General features: G+C 39.1%; 1 protein-coding gene and 1 pseudogene across 2 annotated transcripts; both read right to left on the reverse strand.

The window, feature by feature from the left end:
• Nucleotides 1–1,514: 1,514 nt before the first annotated feature.
• LOC148019114 (uncharacterized) lies at nt 1,515–3,345 on the reverse strand. Of its 2 annotated transcripts, none has more exons than XM_087701177.1 (3): nt 2,876–3,345; nt 2,282–2,362; nt 1,515–2,189 (listed from the first exon to the last, which is right to left on the reverse strand). In XM_087701177.1, the coding sequence occupies exons 1-3, from the start codon at nt 2,946–2,948 to the stop codon at nt 2,035–2,037; spliced, it is 309 nt and encodes a 102-aa protein (XP_087557303.1). In that variant the 5' UTR covers nt 2,949–3,345; the 3' UTR covers nt 1,515–2,034. The 2 variants fall into 2 exon arrangements, with proteins under 2 accessions (XP_087557303.1, XP_087557302.1); XM_087701176.1 differs by having other exon boundaries at nt 1,515–2,195.
• A 4,066-nt stretch (nt 3,346–7,411) lies between these two features.
• On the reverse strand, nt 7,412–18,902 carry LOC148019115 (uncharacterized; annotated as a pseudogene).
• Between the last annotated feature and the right edge of the window lie 233 nt (nt 18,903–19,135).

Below are 19,135 nucleotides of genomic sequence, written 5' to 3' on the forward strand. Positions count from 1 at the left end.
CTAAGCATATGTACAAACATGCAAAAGCCAAGATTTGTCGCATGTTAGTCTAAGAATTCAAAGGATGACATTGATGAGATCAATGTATTAGTAAATACTGCCAAGAATGAGGATGTTGAGAAATAAGTTGGACAACATTTTTATGACCGTGCCAAGACTTTTCCCTTTGAAAAAAGTAGTAGTGTTCCTTTTTATCTAAAAAAACTTATGATCACCCCATTACTACCACTATGTGTTTCATTTTCATGGATCCTTAAACAAGCTCTAAAATACCTTTTACACTTCACATGAGACCCAATTACTACCACTATGTGTTCCATTTTCATGGATCCTTGAACAAGTTCGATAAGACCTTATACACTTCAAATAAAAGGCCATGTTCATAAGCTTTAGATCCAAGTGTTCCTTTCGGTTTAGAATGAACTAGATACATAGTCTTAAACTAGTATGTAAGCTTGCATTTTCAAGCTCATTAAAGCTTTCTTTTTTTTTCTTTTCAAAAGCAATCCCAAATATTTCTACCATCAAACTACAAAGTGGCTCACTTTCTTGTGATTTTAAGGATGTGAGATTAAATTTAAGGATGAATTTAGTTTATAATAGGCTCACTTTCAACATGTACTCATATATGTCAAAATGTTAACTAAATTCGCTATTATAGTATTTTCTTTCAAGTAAAATCGATTGCCTTTAGGACCATTAACAATTTAGTTACCCCCAAGTTAATTTAGTGAACTATATTATCTCTGACAATAACTGGAAACTAGTATGTATTATAAATGCTTTTTGAATAAGATGTGATTTCCATATTTCAAGTACTTATGCTGACTTGTGTACTAACAAACATTCTTTCATCTTATCTATTTCTATTGCTCAAATTGATTTGCTACGTTAACACTTGTATCATCTAAGATCTTTCCTTTTATTCCCACATCAAAATAACTCCCATATTTTTTCTTCCTCAAGTTAATTTTGATTAAGAAAATAGAGAAGCTGCCATATCTAATTTCTTTACTTAGATTAGATTCTTGGAGATTGAAATTATCATAAAATCCAATATCTAGTTGGATTAAAAAGGCATTGGCAATGAAAAATTTTAGATTTAATTTGAATGTGGCAGTTTTAAAGTTTGAGATTCCAATCGAGCTTTTATGGAGTACTTCTATTTTCTCAAAATATTGAAGATTAGATCTCATCAGATTCTATTTTCACGTCCTGCTTGAATCTTTTGATCAAACAACTATGAGCGCACGTGTACGGCATTTACACAATTGACCCTCTAACCGTCCTATAGCACTGCGTACTGGCTCAACAAGACCTTATGGTCATTATTCCACCTCTCCATCGTATAAAACATAAGATTATCCACTTGCGTATAGCATTTCCACTCTTATCTACTTTAATACCCACATGTCCATCTTATAAAACATAAGACTATCCATTGGTGTATAAAATCTTCCACTTCAATCCACCTTAATCCAAGTAGACTATCTAAGCCCTATATCATTGCCCATGTTAAATGCCAACCAAATAACTGCACATGGAAAGGGACCTGTTCTTTGAAAAAAACAAGCAAACCTCTTACCTTCTTTCTCACAAGGAATCTGAGATGTAGCAGATTGAATTGTTTATATTCTTCTCCTTTCAAAGGTATCTTTCTGACCTAGACACACCCTTGCAATCTTCTAACTTACACTCCTATCAAATAAGTAAGGATCCTATCAAATAGGTGAAAATCAAGACTAGTATCTGGTAAGGATCCTATCAAATAGGTGAAAATCAAGACTAGTATCTGGTCTTACATTCATTTTTCCCAGCCTTTCAGGCAGAAGCAATATGCAAGGCCATAGGACCCATGTAAGGATTACACACCTATCAGTGTGAGAAGGTTTTGGATGAGGCCTAAGGATTAAACACCTGTCAATGTGAGAAGGTTTTGGCTAAGGCCAGCTGACAATCAAGCCGTCACGTAAATAATTGCAATTGATACTAGACGTAAGGATTAATAACCGGACAAGTGCGACGACACAAGAGTCACAGCCCATGATCAAGACGTCGAATATCTACAGGGACGTTGGCGTAGGGGCTCCAGGGCCTCCACGACGCAGTTGATGATTGCAGGTGCGAGACAGCATATAAACGACAACGCCTGTATTTTTCCCCTTGGCCTTGGGCGGCATGGCCACAAACTACAACTTTCAGGCCAACGGCAGATAAGTTAATGTCATTCATACGGCAATGGCGCTGTGTCTAACAATACTATCCTTATACCACATCTTACCTGTTTCAGCTCCAAACGCGCTTGCAGCTTCACCTTCATCTTCCAAGAAAAAGCGGTTTGTCTCTAACGTGCGAAGTATTCCTGTCTCCACATAAAATCCATGTGCATTGTCATTACCAGCAATGGTTCATCGGTCCAATCAAAGAAGGCATCTGCTGCTGATACAAAGACGACTCACAGCTCTCCTACCAATACATTTTAGGCGACTCGCATTTCATATTCAGACTTCCATTGACATGACCCCTAAAATACACAATAAGGCATGTGTCCTAAGGGCTTTTGATAGATGCGCGCTTCAGGACAATCGGAACATGTAAGCGGCACTCAAGCAGGGCTTCTCAAAATGGTAGGCAAGCTGACAGTTTAAATCTCGGTACTTAGCTGCGTCTGGACATCCGATCCATAGCCCGTATGAATCGGATGTCTGGAAACAACTACTAAGCCCGGCTCCCTTTACCAGCCAAATCTGACAGTCAGATTCGGGATAAACTGATTTAGTTAATTATTAATATGCACATATGGATGTCCTGAGTATTCCTCAGGAAAGCACTTGGAGGATGCATTGAGGAGCTTAGCCAATAGTCCATCGCAGACCTGTATACGCAGCCCAAATCGCTACTTCCGATACACCAAGAACCTTGACGACAAGCCACCACGTGTGAGCCATTAAAAGAAACTAGGCGCAGTACTTCATGGCAAGCTTTAGTCGAACTCGAGCACACGGGGCTAGTAAAAGCACACAGGCATAGGAAGTAGTGCCCCGGATTCTTTGAAGGACGACACAGTTCCATGCCAGATAACGGCTTCAACGGACTGCGCAGGATGCGACATAAGGCGCACTGTATGCAAGAAGGGAGAAACAGACACACCCCGATCAAGAAGAGGAGGTCCAAGCGATCCCCCTCAGAAGCAAGTTTCCTTTAGGCGACTTTCAGCGCTCGATGTGCTACCCAATTAAGCACAGGAGTGACTCTAGTCCATCGCCATATCTCACCTGTCAACGAGAGAAAGAGAGAGAGAGAGAGAGAGTATGTGTATGTGTGTATATGTAGACGCAATCTCTATATACGAGATCCTGTCTCGAGGTTTGTAGGTAAAACCCTAACCCTAACCCTAGCCATCAAGGTTCGATTCGCATCACAATAGCTGTGCACGTTTAGCCGACCCACTTCCAAGTGCCCACCCACACTCCTTCATAAGCAAACTAACTAGCTTGGCGCACTAAGGCAAGTTACACACTCGATGAGAGTCCCCACTTCCCTGGAAAACCATCCACAAATTTCATTACACATCGGACATGCCCATTGTTGTCAACAAATATGAGCTGACCTATTGGTTGGCCCACTAGTCCTATTAACTCCTTGATTGTGATTAGTGGCCATTCAACTCCAATCAACCACTACGAATGTTTTCTTTATATGAATCATGTTGTTCTTTTGTGAACTGCAACATATACATCCAATACATTGCAATTAGAGGAAGAGAGCCTTCTAGACCCCACATTATCTAGTTGACCCTACCATGCTTTTAGTATGAAGTTCTATAGATCATGGGCATAAGAGAAAGACACATGCCAAGGGTTTGGGAGACTAGTTCTCAAACGTAAGCAAACTTCTCTTATTGAAGCCCATCAAAGCTTGTGTAGTCTTGGAGGCTAAGTGGTGTATAGATCGGGTGTTGTATGCACACGTAGTGAACGCTGGAAGGTCCCCAAGAACAAAGAACTCTACAAAAGCTTCATAAAGGCAAAAAGAGATTTTGCACGACAATATACAAGAATACCAATTGGGTGCAATCTCCCTCCATGTCTCATGTGAGTGCTTCACAACGCATGTATTTATAGATTTATTAATCTCCAAGCTCAAAAACAGTCCACTTTACAATTAGCATGCTTTTGGCTTTTGTGTTTGCTTTTGCCCAAATAAAGAGTAAAGCGTTTGGGCGTTCCAAAAATCAGGGGTTATGCCCAAATACAATGTCAAATAATGAAATATTAAACCGAGCGTCTATGCACATACAAAATAATAAATGTTTGTCAAGTGCTTTAATAAATAAGTGTGCCTAAATAAATATTGGTGCCATGCCTTTAGTGAGAAGGCGCACACCCATCAAAAATAATAATTCTTCTAGGTATTTTGAATTCACGCCATCGTCCGGTGCTTCCGAATGCCACCACTGCCTGCTCTATACATCAACTGAAGTATTCACAATTCTTAGAAAATAATAAGATAAAACCCACAAAAGTGAATACCTAGCAATCTTCAACTATAAAATAATTAAATAGGTTGGAACTCTGTCCTAACCTTAATTTAATTCGAGTGCACTCTAAACTCATAAAGGTCCATTAATTTAATATGTCTTTTACAGAATCACCCATTGTGGAGTCACCCATGTGCACATTAAATTAATCTGATACCCGAAAAGGACAAGCATTCCCATCAACTTCTCACACAAGGAATTCACCTGTGTACGAGCCTCGGCAAATAAATATAGTTTTACGGAATCCACTGTGGAATAAAAAACTCACAGAATCCATCGTGGAATATGCCTCCTGGCATTATACCCCCGACTCAACAGTTCTTTAACTTGTGCTTGGATTTCTTTTTGTTCAATCTGATTGTGTTTATAAGGTGCTTTACATTGTGGTCGAGAACCTAGGATTAAATCTATTTTATGGTCTTCGGGACGTGTAGGTGGTAAACCAAGTGGTAAATCACAGCAAAACAATCTTTAAATTGTGAAAGAAATTGTGCATGCCTAAGATACATTTGATTTTCCTTAGCTTCAATTTCATTCACCCATACTAAGTATGATTTACTACCTTTGCTCAATGCACATTTAGCCTATGTATGACTAAGTAGTGAAAAATGATCAAAGATGTGCAATCCATGTAATGTGATTTGGTTTCCGTTAGAATAATTGTGACACCAAGGTATTCCTAAAATAATATCACTAGCTTGCAAAGGCCCAACCAAGAAATTTCTGCACTCAACATAATCAACAATTTTAATCTCTAAATCATGCACTTCTTGTGTATTGTTGTATCTAGTGCCTAAGAATGCAACCTTTATGCGATAATGAGTTGGAATAGTAGATGAATTCAATTTTTTTACTAACTTTGCAAAAATAAAATCATGCGTGCTTCCATCATCATGCAAAACAATCTTTTCTTGACCATGCACAAAACATTTCATCGTTAATAACAAATGAGGATTTGGCATACTTAGTACAGTATTTGAAGCATCACTGATATCATCATCATCTTCAGTGAAGTCTGGCATATCTTTATGGTCTTCGTCTTTAGTTGCTCCCAAGTGATTGACTTGAACAGCTTGCTTCTTGGATTGACAGTTCACTGGTAAGTGTCCTGGTTGATGATACTTGTAGCAAACTATAAACTTTGCTCTGGAGACATTATAAGTAAGGGCTGGAAATTTGGGTATGTTGGGATTTTGCTAGAGAGAAAGCTTAGGGTTTGAATTTATATTTGATGGTAAAGAAGGAGGTCAAGTCCAGGGTTTACGAAAAGAAGAAGGAACAAAGTGATTTTGATTGAATTTTTGGAAGTTAGAATTGAATTGCTTTGAACCAAAGTTACCATTAGTTGAAAATTATTGTGGTCGCTTTTCTCATCCACGAATATTATCTTCAGCATCATGCGCTAAAGAAATCGCATCCTCCAAAGTCTTTGGCTTGAACAAATTCACTTCCGCATAGAAGTGACCAAGCAAACCAGACATATACCTGCCCTTGTGGATCACCTCAGGAACATCTTCAAGCATTCGAAGTTGTAGTAAGGCACTCCAAAAATTATCAGTGTATTGCAGGATGGATTCACGATCTCTTTGTTGTAGAAGATCCCACTATTTGATTGCTTTTTCATGGAATTGAAGCGGAAGAAAATTCTGCAAAAATTTCTTTTGAAAGGCCTCCCAAGTAGAGGGAAATCAATACTCTTGCGGACAACAGTCCACCATAATGATGCTCTCTCTGCTAGATGGTTAGTGATGCATTTAAGTTTATCTTTTTCAGCATATTGCTCTTCATGAAAATAGTCATCAAACTGATTGATGAAAGCAAGAACAATTTTGATGTCACGTTGCCCATTAAAAGTATGGAATTTGAAATTTCTTTTACTTATCTTGGCTTCTTTCCTGAGAGATTGTGCATCAAGTGTCGCGTCAATCATACGTCGAATAACATCTTCGCGTTGCGCTTCATCTTGATCAAAAAATAGCCCACTTTACAATTAGCATGCTTTTGGCTTTTGTGTTTGCTTTTTCCCAAATAAAGAGTAAAGCGTTTGGGCATCCCAAAAGTCGGGCTGTGCTCAAATACAATGTCAAATAATGAAATATTAAATCGAGCGTCTGTGTACATACAAAATAATAAATATTTGTCAAGCACGCCTAAATAAATATTGGCGCCAGGCTTTTAGTGATAAGGCGCACGTCCATCAAAAATAATAATTATTCTAGGTATAGATATTTTGAATTCACGTTATTGCCCAGTGCTTCCCAACGCCACCGTTGCCTGCTCTACACATCAACTGAAGCATTCACAATTGTTAGAAAATAATAAGATAAAACCCACAAAAGTGAATACCTAGTTGTCTTTAGCTACAAAATAATTAAATAGGTTGGAACTCTATCCTAACCTTAATTTAATTCGAGTGCACTCTAAACTCATAAACATCCATTAATTTAATATGTATTTTACAGAATCACTCGCTGTGGAATCACCCACATGCACATTGAATGAATCTAACACCTGAAAAGGATAGGCGTCCCCATCAACTTCTTGCACGAGGAATCCACCTTGTGTACGAGCCCCGTCAAATAAATATAGTTTTACAGAATCCACCGTGGAATATGCCTCTTGGCATCACTAAGCCAGGGAACCACACTTGGCTAGCTTGTGGTACCACTCTTTCATGAGAATCAAGTTGACCAGGATTTGTAGGAATCCTCTGCAAACAATTTGGGTTTAACAATATGTGCCCATCCTTCTAAGGTCTCAGTAAGATTGTCCTTATTAAAAAATATTGAGATTCATTTTCTAGCATTATCCACATCACGAATGGTACCTCAAGGGTCGCAAGACATCTCAGGATCATATTCCACTTTTCTCTTAGGAGGATCCAAGGCTTGAATGGATGGAAGAGGTCCACCCATGTATGATGGAACATAGCTCTCCTATTGAGAGGGATTCTAAGATACGATGTTCTCCCCAGGCAAGGTTCCTTTCCGCAATGGTACCCCACATCTTGCAAGCATGAAAGAATTCAAGGAGCTTTGCATAGAATCCATCATAGTTCAACAAAAAAAATGGCACAGGGTAGATGCATTAATATCAAAATCTCAAAAATCTCATCAACTATGCCAATTCCACTAGGAAGTGCAATAAATGGTGTACAATAAGCTCTACAACATTCCTTACTGCTGCATCAACCAAGCCATGCTTCCGAGGAGTTGAAAAAAACATGCATGTACAATAGACATGGTTCTCAAGATAAGGATGAAGATATGAAGTGGTCCATTCCCCGTGGCCTCTCTGGAAATTTTGAAACCACCCACATGTTTCTCTATTAATAGTGCTCCTTTTACAACAGCATCCATTAGGCTAGGTCCTACACTAGTCCAAGTTGCACAATTCAATAGTAGGGCCACCTCTTTGCTAAGCTCTGTGGCTTGCAAAAAATGTGGATAGTCAGCTTTTACTCTTGGTGGATAGTCAGCTTTTACTCTTGATGATCCAAGATAAACTATACCCTTCCCCAGCTTTTGAATGAACCCATAGCACCTAAGAATCTCTTCTCTAATCTATTGAAGCTAGTCAATTGATGTGAAGACAAGTGGGAGTACTTTGAGGGTAAGTTGCACAATTCAATAGTAGGGCCACCTCTTTGCTAAGCTCCATGGCTTTCAAACAATGTGAATGGTTTGCTTTTACTCTTGATGATCCAATATAAACTATACACTTTCCTAGCTTTTGAATCAACCCATAGCACCTAAGGATCTCTTCTCTAACCTACTGAAGCTAGTCAATTGATGCGAAGACAAGTGGGAGTACTTTGAGGGCAACAAATACTAGGGTGATTACACAAATGCAAGCAAAGATAACAAAGGATCTTGCATATCCCCTAGCATTGAGTGTAGATTAAAGACAATCTCAAAACCACATGCTAGCAACCTCAATGGGCAAGTTCACAAATTGAGCCACTCATCTAAAGTGAGGAGTGAATAGTCATGTTTATTGTCTACAAAGAGAAATTAGTTTTTATTTTTTTTGTATCATGAAACTTTGAGAAGCCAGAATTCTTGGTACCTTGGTGGGATTTTCAAGTTGGTATCTTAGTCAATCAATTTCTCTTTGTATTTGCTTCTAAGAACCTACTATTTCATGCTCATTTTGGTAATAAAAAAGGAGCCTCAAGTTGATGCAAAACAAGGAACATTGGGAACATTATTTGGGGCAAATGCAAGAATTGCTAATACTTTAGAAGAAAGAAGCCCTGCCTTGAAGAATTAAGCCTCATAATACCACCAATTCTTGGTACATGTTGGCTAGATTATGGAATACATTCAAAGTAATTATCACCAAACTTCTTAGCTTGAAGCATATGATGATCCAGTCTATCTTCGTGAGATGCATGGTATGGAAAATATATATGGTGCGTGAAGTTTGAACAGCTCCTTATCCATCAACAACAGTAGTGAGTCCTGAATAGCAATGCACATATCCAAATTCGTCATCTACAAATAACTTCCCACCATCATTACTAGAGTGAGCGAAGGGGAGCTTATGAGAGGTCCCTAATCTATTGAGCCAAGCCCCAATAGATTGAATGGAGGAAGACCAATCATCAAATCTGGATCCTTAATAGATCCACGTGCCCTTTTCAAGGCCTAAAAGGCTGGCCCATCTCAATCCATCCTCTATTGTGAATCTATCATAAAATGCAACAATAGCAAGCTTTCAAGTTCTATTGAGAACCATTGCAGGCCTAACACATAGTTGCAAACCCCTTATCAAGCAACTCTCTCTTGAGTTTTCTTAGATGGGTGCTTGCCATTTGATGTCCTGCATAGTCTTGTTGTGAGAAGTCTGCATTCAAGTGTTTGCAAAAGAAATTCTCATTCACGATGATCAATCATCTATCCTACTAGACCTTGTTGTTCCTAAACCTATAAAGTTTCTATTGGAAGTAATTGATGTTAGCAAGCATGCAATTTGAGGTGTAGCATGCCCATGCAAGAGCTTCCCCACAATAAGAACCTTTCTAGAACCAAGAGTAACAACTATACAAAATGTGAGTGACACTAACTCATCGAGTTAGGTCATTTCAACTATTGTCAATCAGCTAAGACCTTTTGACATGAATCTAGGCTACTCTAAGCCAAAAACTAGCTACAAGAAGCATACTACTCTTTTAAATCTTGTAAGTTATGACTAGACATAGCAAGAGTACAATGAGGGCTCAGATTGGAAACATAAGATGCCTCAGTAAGAGCATTACTCACATGGTTCTACTTCTTATCCTATGCCACAGACATATGAAGAAGTTAGAACTTTATGGGTAGGGGACTTGCATCATTGGATGGATGAAGCTTATCTATACAACTATTTTACAATTAATGGAGACCAAATTTTATCAGCCAGGGTGATTTGGAATGACCAAACATTATATTATATTCAGGAGGGTATGGATTTGTGGAATTCACTTCTCATGCTACAGCACATAGAGTATTGCAGATCTACAACTAGATTGAAATAGAGCATGCATTTAGACTGAATTAGGCTTCTTTTGGCCGTGGTGAGAGGCACGCTGATAGAAGCTCGGATCAATTAATATTTGAGGAGAGTCTTGCATACCTGAGATCCCAGTTAGGGATCAATTATCAATAATCAAGTCTCTATTTACCTTCCTTCTTGCTTTCATTCTTTCTCTCTCCTCTACCAGTCTTCCTCTCTCTTCTTCTTCTTCTTTCTCTATATTTCTCTCTCCTCTCTATAGTCTCCTTCCTTTTGTTTCTCTCTCCCAGGTCTCCTTCATTACAAGACCCTCCCCCTATGCATGCATGCGTGCATACATGCATGTGCACATGCATGCATGTGTGTGTGTGCATGCGTGCGCATGCGCATGCATGTGTGTGTTAAACTAACATGTAATGGCGAAAACTTGACAATAAATTGTATTTTGACAACATATTAACTGGCCAAGAAAACACTTTGATTAAAGTAATTATAAACATAATTACAAATCAAAGATGAAGCTCTGATTTTGCAAAATAGAATTATTTTGTTTCATTAAACATTGTTTTAATAGAGTATAAGGAACTGAATTCCAAAAAAGAACACTAGGATGTGGATAGAGTAGTGAACTGGTACTTGTGATCCAAACAAAACCATGTATTAGTAAGAAGCAATAAATAGAATTGTCACATGTGTCAACACACTCCTAGTTGCCATTCCATTTAAACCATATACTAGTTTTACCTTTGTAGAATCCATTCTAGGGGGGTGGGGAAAGGGAAGGGGGTTTATGCCCTTTTTATACATGTAAGAGTCTTGCACATTACAAGGGTAGGATCTCAACGAGGGGGTACTCCTAATTGGTGTAGGACTATAGTGACATAGATGTCTTGGCAACAAGTGTGGTTATGGTCGAATGATTTGCATAACACTATAGTAGGTTAGTACTCCTTAGATGTATGGATGTACCTTTTAGTTAATGACTAGTCTTAGGCAAAGTGTAGCAATGAGATTTACGATCGTGAATGTGATAAAAAAAGTAAATGAGTATGACATCAAGGTTGAGAGCTTTGACAACAAAGTATACTAATGACAACACCAAGGTGGTGCACTATTGTACAATGCAAGCCACCATACCTAGAACATACTCACATGCATATCAACTTACAATAGCCCATAAAAGTGCCTATTATCATATGTATGCAAGATAAAAATTACAAGCGTAGATAGTATACAAAAAAAGGCAACTTATCCTATGGAGTCATTCATCCAGACGTGCAACCACATGTATGTATCCAATACAGTCATGGTACAATCCACTCAAATGCCCCTTATCATATGTATCAGCACATAAACATGCTCATTATCATATGCATGCATGCAAAACATTACATGCATGTCAGGATTATATTGGAACCGAGCATAAATAATGTTCCATCGAGATAAGTAGCCTTAGGTGTGTTGCAAGGTCAAGAATTTGGGTTATCTTTTGTGGATATGATAGAGGATATTGCGATTCCAAATATATGGCATACATATGAACATATTTCATTTTTGTAGTATGTATAAGTAACACCATTTTGATATGAATATTACACTAAAAAAGGAGTAGTATAGACCATGGATCAATGGATCATGTGGTTGGAACCTACTCACTATAGGAAAATAACCAACAAATAACATACATTGTTACACAAGCGATGATCAAGAGCAAGCCTCACTCACAACCTAATAACGAGATGTTAAGGAGTGCTGATTAAGATAAATCTCAATTGACTTTGTTGTTGAACAACACAAACACGGAAAATTTTTTAAATTTTGCAAATACCACATAAGCCACACACGAAATCAAACAACACACAATGCCTCTTGTAGCTCAAATGTGTCTAAAATCAAGACTCAAAGTAGAGCATCAACAACATTCAAACAAAAAATATTGAGTTTGAAAAAATTAATTTCTTCATACCTCTTAAATTTTTTGATACACCTTGAATCAATTCAACTGTGTCATCCAAAACTTCCACAAGATTCGACGAACTCCTTCACAAAAACCATACTTGCATATGGGATCCTCCTCTCACAAGACATCAAATTATATACAAAGGGGAAAGGCCCTTCACTCTTCCTTCTCTCCTCCTTATATAGTTTTTCCAATCTCCACAATGGGTGTGCTTTTGAAAAGCATAAAAGCTTTTCCAATGTTCTAAGCTTTCACCCTTAAGACTTTTATCATTTTGGCAAAAAACAAAATCCTTAAAGGCTTTATATCATTTGAATAGCCTTAGATCTAAGCATTTTGATACGCTACCTTGCGTTCCGAAAATGTCATTGATTACTTGCTTTTGAAACATGCCCATCTTCAACGGTAGCCACTATCACTACATGTTTTAAAAAAAGATCGAATCTCTTCGTTTCATCTTCTTCCTCCTCTCTTGACGCCTTTCCTTATTATCATCTTCCTCACTGCTTTTCAACTTCAATAGAAACTTTTTCTAAAAACTTGTCAGCTTTCTACATTATCAAAAAATGCCATTGCTTTCACTAATATTGTTGAAAAGAGAGCCACACAACTAGATTTCCGCCACCGAAATAGTAGCCATCCTGCCCATTGAATTCACCAATAGGCCCCCATGCCTATGATTTGATGTCCTCGTCTTGCCTGTGTTCGGCTCTTGCATTTGTGAAGCTTTTGAAATTGTTCATCTTTGTGTCATAATCTTCAAAACTTTGCCCATATAGACTATGCCATCAAAATCTGATCGAAGCTGAGCTTGCAACCAAATGGATTTGATTCCAAATCGCAGGCCCCTAGGCCACACATAATAAGATTCAGCCTGCTGCTAGAAGTCACGGCCAAAGCATATAATTAATAATTAGCTCATAAAATAGTAATGTGGCTAGCTCACTCATAAGTAGGTGTAGCCCTCCAAAATGGTAGCCTAGGCTATCGGGCGGTTAGCTACATGTAGAGAAGCTCCTTCCTCAATGAAATGGAGTGAGGGATCGAAGGTTGGACTTGAGAGCTATGGCAGGAGAGCAAGAGCAAGAAAGGGAGAGACTAGAAATGGGAACTCCAACAGTCACAATGTGTGACCGGGCCTTCCTTTATTCAAACTGTCACTAAAAGGATAAAGAATAAAGTGACGGTGATGGGCGCCCACAACCTGCAGTGTGTAGTGGCGGTGACTATCAGTGTAGTAATACACGGGCGGCTAGGCAGAGGCGCCTTTACCCCCAACAACCTCCCACTTAAAGGCGAATCTACCCCAGTGAGGAGTGAAAAGAAAAAGAAAAAAGACAGTACAACATGTACACATGTACAACAGGATTAGGAAAGACGTTATCTTATCCCACGCCCATCAACCTCCTGAGGAAGGCAAAGCGCTCTGTAGAGAGGCTTTTCGTGAGCAGATCTGCAGGATTTTGGTCAGTCGATATCTTGACAAGATCAACAAACTTGTCCTCAACGACCCCACATATGAAGTGATACCTCACCTCAATGTGTTTCGTCTTCGCATGGAAGACCGGATTCTTGGCTAACTGAATAGCACTCATAGAATCCGAATGCAGTATAGGGATAGCATCGATACCAAGGTCAGCAACTAAATGACCCAACCAAATGGCCTCCTTGCAAGCCTCAGTGCTGCAACATACTCGGCCTCTGTAGTAGAAAGGGCCGCGCATTTTTGCACCTTGGACATCCAAGAAACAGCATCTCCAGCATAGGTGAATACATAGCCAGAAGTGGACTTCCTACTATCTGCATGTCTTGCATAATCAGAGTCAGTGTACCTCACGACTCCTGTATCCTGGCTGCCATAGCATATGCACATATCTGCAGTGCCCTTCAGGTACCTCATGATACCCTTCACGGCATCCCAATGCTTCTTGCCAGCTGTAGCCATATAGCATGCCACAACACCAACTGCAAAGGCAATATCTGGACGAGTGGCTATCATGCCATACATAAGACTGCCCACTGCGGATGCATAGGGAATCTTGGCCATCTTGGCCCTCTACTCATCTGTCTGTGGACAATCAGCCTATGATACCTTCACATAAGAAGGCAATGGACAGCCAATAGGCTTTACGTCCTGCATATGAAAGCACTCAAGGACTTTATGAATGTACTCCCTCTGTGACAAGTAGAGGAGTCCCTGATGCTTGTCGCATGTAATGCGCATACCAAGTATGTGAGCGGCCTGTTCCAGATCTTTCATCTCAAAGCTCTTCTTGAGCTGAGCCTTAAGAGCATCTAGCTCATCATGAGCTTTCCCTGCTATCAGCATATCATCCACATAGAGTACAAAAATCAATAAAGAACCATCACGGGCTTTCTTCGTGTAAAGACACGGATTCATAGCACTCTGGCTGTAGCCCTGTGACTGCATAAAGGCATCAAACTTATGATACCACTCCCCAGGTGCCTGTTTCAAGCCATAAAGACTTTTCTTTCTCTCCCTCTCTCATTTCCTCTCCCTCCCTCACCCTCTCCCTCTCTTTCTCTCTTTCCCTATTAGGTTTAATGTTTTTTCTCTCATTTTCTCTCTCCTCTCCCTCTCTCATTTCCTTTTCTCTCTTCCTCTCCCTCTCTCATTTCTTCTCCCTCCCTCACCCTCTCCCTCTCTTTCTCACACTAGAATTTCATGGGTCGGGGGTAGACTGTGGTTCTGCGTCAGTCCCTAGCATAGTCTCCAAAAGCTCTTAAGAATCAAGGATAGTTGTAATTTTGAACTTCCACAAGGTGTAGTTTGTACTATCTAACTTGCCTTCGCTAAAGGTTGGTGGACGAATCCTCAATGTTTGAATAGCCGGTACAGCAGTACCACCTCCTACACCGCTTCCTGATGCACCAGAACTGCTTTCGGATGGGAGTGCCTTTCCTCTTTCTCTCCCTCAAAATTTCAACATAGAATTTTGAGATTTTTTCCACCCCATCATTGGACAATTCCACTATTTCTCATTCAACTGGCATTTTCTCATGGGCCTTTAACTCATTTGGCTTTTTAGTCCCATGTCTAGTTTGACTCGCTTCAAGCACTATCTTTTCAAGCTCATGGTCAAGCTCCTCCAAGATAGTGTACTCTCTGCCTCCCATACAATGTGTTTGTCTTGTTACCCCTTCCTCTACCATATGGTGGGGTTTGTTGCCGCTCTCTATGGTATCATGCACGTTGTTTTGGGATTTATCTACCCTAATGCATGCACTATTAATATTAGACTTTCTCAAGGACCTAGCTTGGGAGTGCACTCCACAAATGATGGAGTGATACTATTTAGCATTAAAGTTCTATGAATAGTTCAAGAGGAAACACACAATAAAAATATAATATATTACCAATGCTGGCAAATGGCCATCCAAATATAGCCTCAACTAGTTCTTTCTCCACTTTATCTATATGGGAAAAACAAGGAATGCTTAAAGAGTAAAACAATAATGAGCAACCTATTGTAAGGTATACAAACATGTATTACTTGCACTATGGTCATCCACATATGTATCACCAGGTTTTAGCATTGCCAATGCATCATTCAAAGGCTCTTTGTAGCTATGCATTAGTGTTACTAGCATTTTGTGAAGGCTAAAGTCAAAGAAGGTCAAAGCACAAGTACTAGATTTATTTGATGCTAGATCATATTTTGGAGAGTTCCAATGATTATTTTGGGTGTTTGTAGCATTTGTGTATTTCATTATACATCAAGTTATCATGATTGTATTATGTTGTGAGAGTCAATCTCACTCTTATGAACATTGTATCTATCTCTCGCATTGTATTTGTTGAACCTTATCACACCCTCAACTATTGCATGTGTTGGCACATGTATTTGTCATTGTATTAGTGTACATATGATCTAATAAGGCTAAGTACAAGTATTCTTCAAGGATTGACTCGCCTAGATCCCACAAAGTGGCTAGAATGCCCAAAGGAGGGTGCAAACAGTACTAATTCATAGTTGTGGAAATCCTAAACACGAAAGGGGCACAAACCCTAACCCTACCCTAAAATGGGGCAGCACTATATAGAAGTGATCTAACCCTAATCCTAATTTATGTCTATATAAGGGTGGGAGGTTTCACTTGTATTCACCCTTTTGGTGGATCCATATTGCAAAAGCTCTATTAGTGCAAATTTTAAAGCTTTCTATTCTCTACTTCTATTCTATCATCTTGCCTCCATTGTTGAGAGTGATTGAGATAGAGAGAGTGAGAGGTGTGTTGAGTAAGAGATTGAGGGAACATGAAGCTCTAGATTATCTTTTTTCTCTTCTTCTTCTTCTTCTTCTCTACTAGCTTCTCAACTTATTGGCGTGCTCAGTGGTCTATGCAAAGGAACAATGACATCAGATTGTATTATTTGGGTTGTGGAACCATCTTTGAGCCTTCAAGCTTTTGCACTACAACGTGGAAAGGTAAGTTGCTGAGTTCACTACATCTCAAAGCTAGTCTTGTATTCTTGCTCTCTTTGGATAGAGAAAGGGATGCATGGTTAGTTAGAGTGGAGTGTTGAGAGAGACAAGGTGAGAGGTTGTCATCAAAGCAAGTTGTAGCTTTTGAAATAATAGAAGTCCATTCAATGTCCACATTGTTTGTGCATTTAGCACAACATTTTGGTTCCATTGGCAAGACCAAGGATGGTACAACTACTAAGGTTCTCACACTCTTACCATGTGGCAGAATAGGAGGCTTGTCAGCTTGAGTGGATGGGATTGATGGGATATTGACCATCCACACTTGCGTCTTTCATACTCTAAAACACATGTTGTTTAAGAAATGCATCAAAGTATCCCATGAAGCGACTCTCATTAGTTTTATCTCGAGACATGAAGAGTGCCTGAATGGAGACAAAAAGATGCACACAAACAGACTTTTTTTTGTATATCTCATGCATTCCATTACGATATACACTATAGCAAGGGATTCAAACCATGTGAGTGTTCATAAAATAGATATTCCCAAATATTTAAACCATCTAAATATTCCTCAAATGCTTTACTTCAATAATCTCTCTCTCTAAAGTAATAATGATTTCATCAACATAAATGACCACAACAACCATTCCATCTCCTATATGTTTGCATAAAGTGAATAATCAAATGTGCTTTGCTGAAATCCCATGCTACGTAAGAACTTATGACCCTCTCACACCAAGCTCTTGGTGCTTGCTTCAATCCATACAATGGCTTCCTCAACTTGCACACATAAGGTGGATATTTATGTGAACATACCCTTTTGATTGATCTGTGTATACCTCTTCCTCCAATGTACCATTCAAGAAAGCATTTTTCACGTCCATTTGATACAATTTCCAACCATAGATAGAAGCCAATGCAATGACCAATCTCATTGTACTCTTAGCCACTAGATTAAATGTCTCTTTATAATCCAAACCATATGGTTGAGCATAACCTTTTGCAACTAACCTTGCCTTGTATCTCTCCAATGAACCATCAAATTTGTACCTAACTTTATATACCCACTTGCAACCAATTGCCTTCTTGCCATAAGGCAACTCAACTAAGTTCCATGTCTTGCTATTTGTCAGTGCATCCAGCCTCTTCAAAGCAAGTGGACTCAACAGGCAACACATACAATACCATGTATGCATAAGGCATCTTCATGAAACCATTATATGTCAATATATCCACTAGATGCATCACTCTATCTAATCTCCTCAAGTGCGGTGCACTAGACAATGTCTCAACCGTTCTTGCATGTGGTGGAACATACTTTCATGTGCTCTTAATCCCTAGAGTTCTTACATGTGGTATGCCAAACTCATCATCCATAGACTCATCCTTAGAACTCTCACCCATAGGCTTCTTCCCTTGTGTAATCTTTGCCCTCTTTTATATGCACTCCTCAACCTACTACTCCATGGACTATAATTGCCACTACTTTCTTCATGGTCTTGAGGTCCAAACATATCTTCATCATGGACTATAATTGCCACTACTTTCTTCATGCTCTTGAGGTCCAAACATATCTTCAACATGGACTATAATTGCCACTGTTTTCTTCATGGTCTTGAGGTCCAAACATATCTTCAACATGCCGATTTCTTTGACCATTATTTGCTGCAATTTTCTTTACATACCCATCCTCATCATCATTATTCTCATAGGCATCCATGTCAACTATAGCTTTTGATCGATACCAAGACTCATACTCATTGAATCTCACATCCCTGCTTATGTGAACCTCTTTAGTTACCAGGATCATAACATTTATAGCCCTTCTTCTCATTTGGAAACCCAAGAAAAATGCATTTAGCAGCTTTTAGTTGCATCTTCTTCCTCAAATAATCAAGAACATGTACATAACATATGCAACCAAACACCCTAAAGTATGCAATTGCAGATGTCCTACCATACATCTTCTCATATGGAGACATATGATGCGTCAAGGTTGTAGGTGTCCAATTGATAATATGGACTCCTTTGACAATTTGTCGCCCAGAATTTGTGCAATCTGTGCATTTTTTGATATTATGATAGCTACAAACTTAGCAAAACCAGTTGTATGTAATGTACCAAATCAATATCCAAGGATGTGAATAGGACAAAGCATCAATCGGTCAAAACCGATACCATAAAGCATTCAAAATCCCCAAATAAATGCATATAATTGAGTTCCACTACATTAAGTGTCGTACATATATCCAACTACTATCAGATGTACCCATACATCATGCCATATGTCACCCATTGGCTGTCCAACAAGAAACAATGAAAAGAGGGCTCAAACGGTTGACCTCCTGTCATAGAGACAACTAGCCCAATCAGCATCCATATAACCTGTCAAGTTGAATGATTTTCCATGCTCATAAAACAACCCATAATCAGCAGTACCCTTCACGTACCGCATAATCCTCCTGACTGCATCTAAGTGTGGCTTATGAGGTTTTTGCATAAACTGGCTAATCAACCCCATTGCATAACTCAAGGCAGGACAGGTAATAGTAAGGTAAATCAAGCTACCCACCATCTCTCTGTACATAGTGACATTCTCGATCTCAGTCCCAACATCAACTGCAAGTTTGACATTCTTATCCACTGGTGTTTCAACAACGTATCATGAGCATATTGTTTTTGTAATAG

The sequence above is a fragment of the Lygodium microphyllum genome, chromosome 20 (assembly GCF_053477565.2).
Source record: "Lygodium microphyllum isolate KBCC chromosome 20, Lygodium_microphyllum_v1.1.10, whole genome shotgun sequence".
NCBI lineage: Eukaryota > Viridiplantae > Streptophyta > Polypodiopsida > Schizaeales > Lygodiaceae > Lygodium > Lygodium microphyllum.

Bases quoted from the DNA above. Each gene is read 5' to 3' on its own strand.
- LOC148019114 (XM_087701176.1), bottom strand. From the start codon at position 2,948: ATGGCTCACACGTGGTGGCTTGTCGTCAAGGTTCTTGGTGTATCGGAA. The intron at 2,363-2,875 runs GTCTGCGATGGA...ATGTGGAGACAG, and splicing joins GATTTGGGCTGCGTATACAG to GAATACTTCGCACGTTAGAG. The intron at 2,196-2,281 runs GTAAGATGTGGT...TTGGCCTGAAAG, and splicing joins CGCGTTTGGAGCTGAAACAG to TTGTAGTTTGTGGCCATGCC.